An 8364-nucleotide genomic window follows, 5' to 3' on the forward strand; every position below is an offset into this window, starting at 1 on the left:
CAATAAAGAGACAACCATAAGGCTCCTGCCAGTTGCCGATGACTTTAACAAAACATGATCATCTCATACAACAATTTATATCTCATCACGTCTTGACCATATCACATCACAACATGACCTGCAAAAACAAGTTAGATGTCCTCTACTTTATTGTTGCAAGTTTTACGTGGCTGCTACAGGCTAAGCAAGAACCGTTCTTACCTACGCATCAAAAACCACAACGTAGTATAGTGATTGCTTTTTGATCTTTAGAAAGAACCCTGTTCATTGAAACCGATTCAACCGAAGTTGGAGAAACAGACACCCACTAGCAACCTGTGTGCGAAGCACGTCGGTAGAACCAGTCTCGCGTAAGCGTACGTGTAATGTCGTCTGAGCTGCTTCATCCAACAATACCGCCGAATCAAGAATCAACTAGTGATGGCAAGCAATATGTATATACCCATGCCCACAACTCCTTTGTGTTCTACTCATGCATATAACATCTACGCATAGACCTGGCTCTGATGCCACAGTTGGGGAACGTAGTAATTTTAGAGTTTTCCTACGCACACGCAAGATCATGGTGATGCATAGCAACGAGAGGGGAGAGTATCGTCCGTACCCTTGTAGACCGTAAGTGGAAGCGTTATGACAACACGGTTGACGTAGTCGTACGTCTTCACGATCGACCGATCCTAGTACCGAACGTACGACACCTTCGCGATCTGCACACGTTCAGCTCAGTGACGTCCCACGAACTCACGATCCAGTAGAGCTTCGCGGGAGAGTTCCGTCAACACGACGGCATGATGAAGGTGTTGATGAAGCTACCGACACAGGGCTTCGCCTAAGCACCGCTACGATATGACCGAGGTGGATTATGGTGGAGGGGGGCACCGCACACGGCTAAAAGATCAATGATCAACTTGTGTGTCCATGGGGTGCCCCCTGCCCCTGTATATAAAGGAGCAAGGGGGGAGGCCGGCCGGCCCTAGGAGGGCGCGCCAAGAGGAGGAGTCCTCCTCCTAGTGGGAGTAGGACTCCCCTTTCCTAGTCCCACTAGGAGGGGGAAGGAAGGAGTGCGAGAGGGGAAAGGCAAGGGGGCGCCGCCCCTCCTTCCTTGTCCTATTTGGACTCAAGGGGAGGGGGCGCGTGGGCTGCCCTGGCCAGCCCCTCTCTCTCTCCACTAGGGCCCATCAAGGCCCATTAGTCCCCCGGGGGGTTCTGGTAACCCCTCCGGCACTCCGGTTTTATCCGAGATCATCTGAAACCCTTCTGGTGTCCGAATATAGCCGTCCAATATATTAATCTTTATGTCTTTACCATTTCGAGACTCCTCGTTATGTCCGTGATCATATCCGGGACTCCGAACTACCTTCGGTACATCAAAACACATAAACTCATAATACCGATCGTCATTGAACGTTAAGCGTGCGGATCCTGCGGATTCGAGAACTATGTAGACATGACCGAGACTCATCTCTGGTCAATAACCAATAGCGGAACCTGGATGCTCATATTGGTTCCTACATATTCTACGAAGATCTTTATCGGTCAAACCGCATAACAACATATGTTGTTCCCTTTGTCATCGGTATGTTACTTGCCCGAGATTCGATCGTTAGTATCCTCATACCTAGTTCAACCTCGTTACCGGCAAGTCTCTTTACTTGTTCCGTAATGCATCATCCCGTAACTAACTCATTAGTCACAATGCTTGCAACGCTCAGAGTGATGTGCATTACCGAGAGGGTCCAGAGATACCTCTCCGATACACGGAGTGACAAATCCTAATCTCGATCTATGCCAACTCAACAAACACCATCGAAGACACCTGTAGAGCATCTTTATAATCACACAGTTATGTTGTGACATTTTATAGCACACAAGGTGTTACTCCGGTATTCGGGAGTTCCATAATTTCATAGTCAGAGGAACATGTATAAGTCGTGAAGAAAGTAGTAGCAATAAAACTGAACGATCATTATGCTAAGCTAACAGATGGGTCTTGTCCATCACATCATTCTCTAATGATGTGATCCCGTTCATCAAATGACAACACATGTCCATGGCCAGGAAACTTAACCATCTTTGATTAACGAGCTAGTCAAGTAGAGGCATACTAGGGACACTTTGTTTGTCTATGCATTCACACATGTACTAAGTTTCCGGTTAATACAATTCTTGCATGAATAATAAAAATTTATCATAATATAAGAAAATATAAATAACAACTTTATTATTGCCTCTAGGGCATATTTTCTCCAGTAGCATCTGCAGAGTAGTGTATCGCTTAATTGCAAATTGAATACCCCACCGGCGCCATCTGCTACCTCCCCCGGTCCGCGGAGCTTGTCGCGGTGGAGCGAGATCTTGAGCGCGCGCTACTCGCCATGGTCGCTGGACGCCGCTCCGGTGTCACCAGGGAGGCCGTCTTCGACGCTCTGCACGCACGCTATGGCCTCGCTTCTCATGAGTTCTCCGTCCACATCCATGCCAGAGATGATTTCCTCGTCAAGTTCTCCTCCGCCGGCTCGCGCGCGCGTGTTGCCGTTGGTGGCCTCCGCACCGGCATCTTCCACCTGATCTTCACCCCCTCGTACAGTGTGCTACCTCTGGAGAGTGTATAACATATCGATAGCCGAGTCCACGGTCACGGACACCTCGTAGTAGGTCCCACCATGAGTCAACGTTTAATAAAATTTGCACACTAAGCTATGAACTTTGCATTGTTGAGGATGGCAGAAAGGCCATCGAGATATTCGGGACCAGATATTGGTCGTGCTTGTGATTGTCGTAAGGATCACGAGTTACTCTTGTTAAGACCACGTTGGTGGTTTGTTTCTGATCCGGAAATGATCCCGGTTGGTAAGTTGTCCCGAGGGACGTTCGAGCATGATCACAACATGTTTGACATGTAGTGTCGCATTATTAATAATTGGTTAAGTATCATGATATTGTTTGCCATTATGATTATGCCTGTTGTGAGCTTGCAAGTACATTCAATGTACTGACCTGGCATGTCATGCTAGATTTCAGGAAAGTCTCGTTGGGGAGGAGCGCTGCTCGAGTCTAGATCGTGTCCACATCGGTGTCCCTGTGATATGGAGCTTCTGCTACGATGTTATTCCGCTGCCACGTAGTTGTCCTGATCGAGGCCCCTTTATGTTCACTAAATAATGTACATATTGTTCAGCCGCACCGGGTGTGCCGCTTGGCCTCGACAACTATTGTAATATAAACTCTGTTCTGCTAGCATCAATAAAGCGGTTGTTTTCTGTACCAAGATGTTGTGTGTTGCCAAAAGACATGGTCTCTGGGCTGGCAATGCATGGTAAACCGGTCGCTCTGAGCCGGGGTGCCACAACGCTTGGTATCAGAGCCGCGCTGACTGTAGGCCACGCTAGACTGCGACGTGTTAACTGGATGTTAGATACGAGTTTAAGTTGAGTGTCAGTAGTAATTTGTGTTGGTTGTTGCATTGCATGCATACGGTTTATATTTTTTTATGTTAACCTGCTAATGGTTGTGGGTGTAGATGGCTTCGGTGCCGTATCCATGGCAGTTGCAGCTGATGTCATACACGTCACCGCACCTCCTTCGCAACATGTGGCGTCGGTTGTACCCTCTCGAAGGCGGCCCAGTCTATCGTGTGTACCGGGAGCATCTAGTTGATTCAGTGTATGAGTATCACGCAGTGGTCACTCTGTGCACTAGTTCCGATTCCAGCTCTTACACTCATACTTGTCGGAGCGGTTACGCCTCCACCGCTTCTCAGGTTGTCCAGTTTGCTGCATTTGAGGTCCTTGTCGAGCTTCACTACAACGAGGTCCGAATGCAAAACCACCCAGGTTTCTATTACTACCCATCTCTGCACGACAACGATCATGTCCGTTTCCCTCTCATTGATCCGGAGTCTGATAGCGTTGCTAGCCACCTTGCTCGTTATGTCACTGCTAGCTATCTCATGATCCACGAGCTGGCTCGAGAGCTGACTCGTGCCCGTACTGCTTTAGCCGCTACTTTAGTCACCTCTAGATCCGCCACTACCCCATCTTCCCTGGGATTTACCCCTTATGTTCCAGTCAGCTCTAGCTCCCCTATTTCGCCGGTTACTCCTCCGAGTAGCACGGGCGTCTCGGCTGTGAACCCTCTCAGTACTCCTGCCGAGTGGGTCTCACTTCCCGCTACTCCTATAGCCCCGATGCTTCATCCTACCCCTGCCCCTGAGGGAGAGCCCTCGAGGTAGCACCGTCGTGTTACCTTTAACCCGGAGGTTTCCGTTAACCACGTCAGTTCGGGATCCAAGACCGCTTCAGGGGAGGACGCCGCAGCACCAGCAGAGCAGTAGTATCTTTGAGTATTCACAGTTGTCTGGATGATGTACGGATGTAGTCGTACGAGTCATGATGTTTTGTTGCATGTATGAGAGTAGCTGAACTAGTCATATTGTTTATCTTTCATGTATGAGTCTATGTATAATTATGTTGAGACTTTATTTGCCGTATTTTCTTCGCTCTTCTGTTTCCTTCCGGGATTTGTCGCTAGCTTTTCCCCAATTTTATTCTTGGGTGTTTCTCATCTCGATTGCGTTGTCTTGGAAAAAATCCACAATAGGATGACGCGTGGAGGCAGCAGTAGCAACATTCATGAGGGAACTCTTGTTCATCGTTCCGCACGACAAGCAAGACATTCTAACGACCCGTACGTTCCGCCACCACCTCCACCACCTAATCCTCCCTCCACCGAGCAAATTCTGCGTATGTTTGAAGAAAAAAGGAACAATGATCTGATTGAAATATTGAGAACTGTGCAAGCTATGGTTGGATAGAATGGAAATCAGAATGGTCATCACTCAAAGCTGTCAGATTTTTAGAGGACCAATCCGCCCAGCTTCAGTCAGATTGTTGACCCATTGGATGCAGACGATTGGTTGCGCACAATGGAGAAAAAGCTTGAGATTGCTCGTATTGAAGGAAATGATAAAGTTCCCTTTGCCACTCATTATCTTGAGGGCGCAACTGCCATATGGTGGGAAAATACAAAGGCCATGTGGCCGGTTGATGAGGAAATCACCTGGGAAAAGTTTAAGGATCAGTTCCGAAAATATCATATCCCTACTGGAGTTATGAAGACTAAGCAGCGTGAATTTCTCGCGCTCGTCCAAGGAAATTGGTCTGTGGCCGAATATTTGCAAAAATTCAATCATCTGGCCCATTACTCTCTTTATGACGTGGCCATCGAAGAAAGAAAGATTGATAGATTTCTTGGAGGTCTAAATCCACAACTCCGGTGTACTCTCAGTATGCTTCATTTCCCAGATTTCCAAATTCTGGTGAACAAGGCCTTCATTGCTGAATGGGAGCACAAGCTTATAGCAGATAATAGGCCTGTTAACAACGACAACAAGAGTAAGTTTGAGCCAAAGAAGGATGGGCAACCAGTGCAAAAGGCTCGTACCTGGCAGCAGACTCAGGTGGAATATAAGCCAAATTGGCAGCAGAATGTTAACAAGACCATCACTCAAGTCAAGAATGTCGTGACCAACCCAACACATGAGGAGCGTCAGCACAATAATTCTTGCTTCAATTGTGGGCAGAACGAACATTATGCCAGACAGTACCCCAAGAACAACAAGATGAATGCCCTAAGCAGGCCACAAGTCAACTTTATGGAGTCATGGCCAACCCAGCAAAACTTCACTGGGCACGTGCATCATATCTCCGCTGATGAAGCCCAAGAAAAGACAGAAGTCGTCATTGGTATGTTTTATGTTAATGACATACCTACCATAATTTTATTTGACTCTGGGGCTTCCCATTCTTTTATTTCTCGGAGTTTTGCTGCCCAAAACAACTTTCCTTGCACGCTTTTGGGCAAAAATATGCTGGTACAAACCCCGGGATCTATAATCAAGAGCAATCTGGTCTGCCATGATCTGGAGATCAATATCAATGGAGTCTACTTTCCAACATCTTTGATAATCATTGAGTCTGAAAAGTTGGATATTATATTGGGTATGAATTGGTTGACGCGATATCAAGTTTGCATAAACTATGCAACCCGAGAAGTCACTTTGACCAGTCTGAATGGGCAGCTTACCAAATTCTATGCTCGCAAGAAAATACCCAAGCCAGAATTAGTTTGCACCGCTGTGGTTGAATTGGAATTTATTCCTGTGGTCAGTGAGCACCCTGATGTATTTCCGGAAGAACTGCCAGGCATGCCACCAGATCGGGAACTAGAGTTTGCGATAGATCTTGTGCCCGGAACTGCACTATTATACAAGAAGTATTACCGGATGCCCTCATCAGAATTAGTGGAGCTAAAGAAACAGCTTGATGAATTGCTCCAAACAGGTTATATTCGTCCCAGCTCTTCACCATGGGGATCACCTGCTATTTTCGTGGACAAAAAGGATGGTAGTCTCTGCATGTGCGTAGATTACTGCCAGCTGAATGAGGTCACCATCAAAAATAAATATCCTCTGCCAAGGATTGATGATCTATTTGATCAGCTCAGTGGGGCTAAGGTATTCTCTAAAATTGATTTACGGACCGGATATCATCAGCTCAAAATTAAAAAGGAGGATATCCCTAAGACCGCATTCACTACTCAGTACGGTCTTTACGAATATACCGTGATGTCCTTTGGTCTCACCAATGCCCCTGCTTTCTTCATGCATATGATGAAAAAAGTATTCATGGACTTCCTCAACAAATTCATGGTAGTCTTCATCGATGACATCCTCATTTACTCCAAGGGTGAAGAAGAGCACAAGGATCACCTCCGAGCAGTGCTGCAGCGACTCCGCGACCATCAGCTATACGCCAAGTTCAGTAAATGCGAATTTTGGCTCAAGAAAGTTGGGTTTCTCGGACATGTACTATCCGCCGAAGGTATAGGCGTGGACCCGAGCAAAGTAAAGGATGTGCTCAATTGGGTGCCGCCAACGACTGTGACGCAGATCCAGAGTTTCCTTAGATTAGCTGGATATTATCGTCGTTTTATTGAAGGGTTTTCCAAAATTGCTAAACCCATGACGGAGCTGCTCAAAAAGGATAAGAAGTTTAAGTGGACGGAGGATTGTGAGAAGAGTTTTAATGAGTTGAAGATACGTTTGACAACCGCACCTGTATTAACTCTTCCAGACATTTATCACAGCTTTGATGTGTGCTGCGATGCCTCCAGGCAAGGTATTGGTTGCGTGCTTATGCAAGACAGCAAGGTAGTAGCATATGCATCGCGACAGCTACGACCCCATGAGGGAAATTATCCAACCCATGATTTGGAATTGGCTGCGGTGGTTCATGCATTAAAAATTTGGAGACACTACCTCATTGGAAAAAGGTGCCAAATTTTTACCGACCACAAAAGTCTCAAGTACATCTTCACTCAGCCAGATTTAAATCCTCGTCAACGAAGATGGCTATAGTTGGTCAAGGATTATGACCTTGGAATGAATTACCATCCAGGCAAGGCCAACGTCATTGCCGATGTGCTCAGTCGAAAGCCCGTCAGCTTAAATGCCATATTGAAATCATTGCCTCCCAAACTTCAAGAGGAGATCGCTCAGCTCAACTTGGTCATCGTGGATGCTGGCCTCGCTAATATTTTGGAAGTTACCCCCACACTTGAGGTGGAGATCCGCAAGGCCCAGGCAGCTGACGCCAAGCTACAAAGACGTGCCAAGGGCTAGATGGCAAAGCAGGCCCCTGATTTCTCCAAGGACAAATTCGGTACCCTCCGATTCCCCGTGGATGAATTTGTGTACCCAATCAACCGGATTTGAAGAAGAAAATCCTGTCAGAAGCACACGAATCCTCATATTCCATTCACCTGGGAGGTACAAAAATGTACGAGGACCTTAGACAAATATTCTGGTGGGATGGGATGAAGAAAGACATTGCCTATTTTGTGGCCTGTTGCGACATATGCAACAAGGTGAAGGCAAAGCATCAGAAGCTAGCCGGACTCCTCCAACCGCTGCCAGTTTCACAATGGAAATGGGTTGACGTTTGTATGGATTTCATTACAGGATTGCGTAAGACTCAGCGGGGCAAAGATGCAATCTGGGTTATAGTAGACACCCTAACCAAGGTTGCTCACTTCATCCCGATCAGCACCACATACAGAGCAAATCAACTCGCACAGCTGTATGTATCCTGAATAGTCAGTCTGCATGGAGTACCCCGAACTATCACTTCCGACCGAGGTTCCTTGTTTACCTCTGCTTTTTGGTCCCATCTCCATCAAGCCTTGGGGACAGCGCTGAAATATAGTACTGCCTATCATCCTTAGACGGATGGACAGACAGAGCGGGTAAATCAAATACTCAAAGATATGTTGCGGGCCTGTGTGCTAGCCAAGGGAGCTAAATTG

At 46.9% G+C, this 8364-nt stretch overlaps 1 protein-coding gene across 1 annotated transcript; it reads left to right on the forward strand.

Annotated features, from left to right (window-relative positions):
- The first annotated feature begins 4924 nt into the window (after nt 1–4924).
- LOC147978697 (uncharacterized) lies at nt 4925–7681 on the forward strand. Its single transcript, XM_087514854.1, has 3 exons — nt 4925–5744; nt 6342–7178; nt 7458–7681. Exons 1-3 carry the CDS (start codon nt 4925–4927, stop codon nt 7679–7681), a joined length of 1881 nt encoding a protein of 626 aa, XP_087370980.1.
- The last annotated feature ends 683 nt before the right edge of the window (nt 7682–8364 follow it).

Source organism: Triticum urartu, chromosome 3A (assembly GCF_056163025.1).
Source record: "Triticum urartu cultivar PI428250 chromosome 3A, HENAU_Tu73, whole genome shotgun sequence".
Classification (NCBI taxonomy): Eukaryota; Viridiplantae; Streptophyta; class Magnoliopsida; order Poales; family Poaceae; genus Triticum; species Triticum urartu.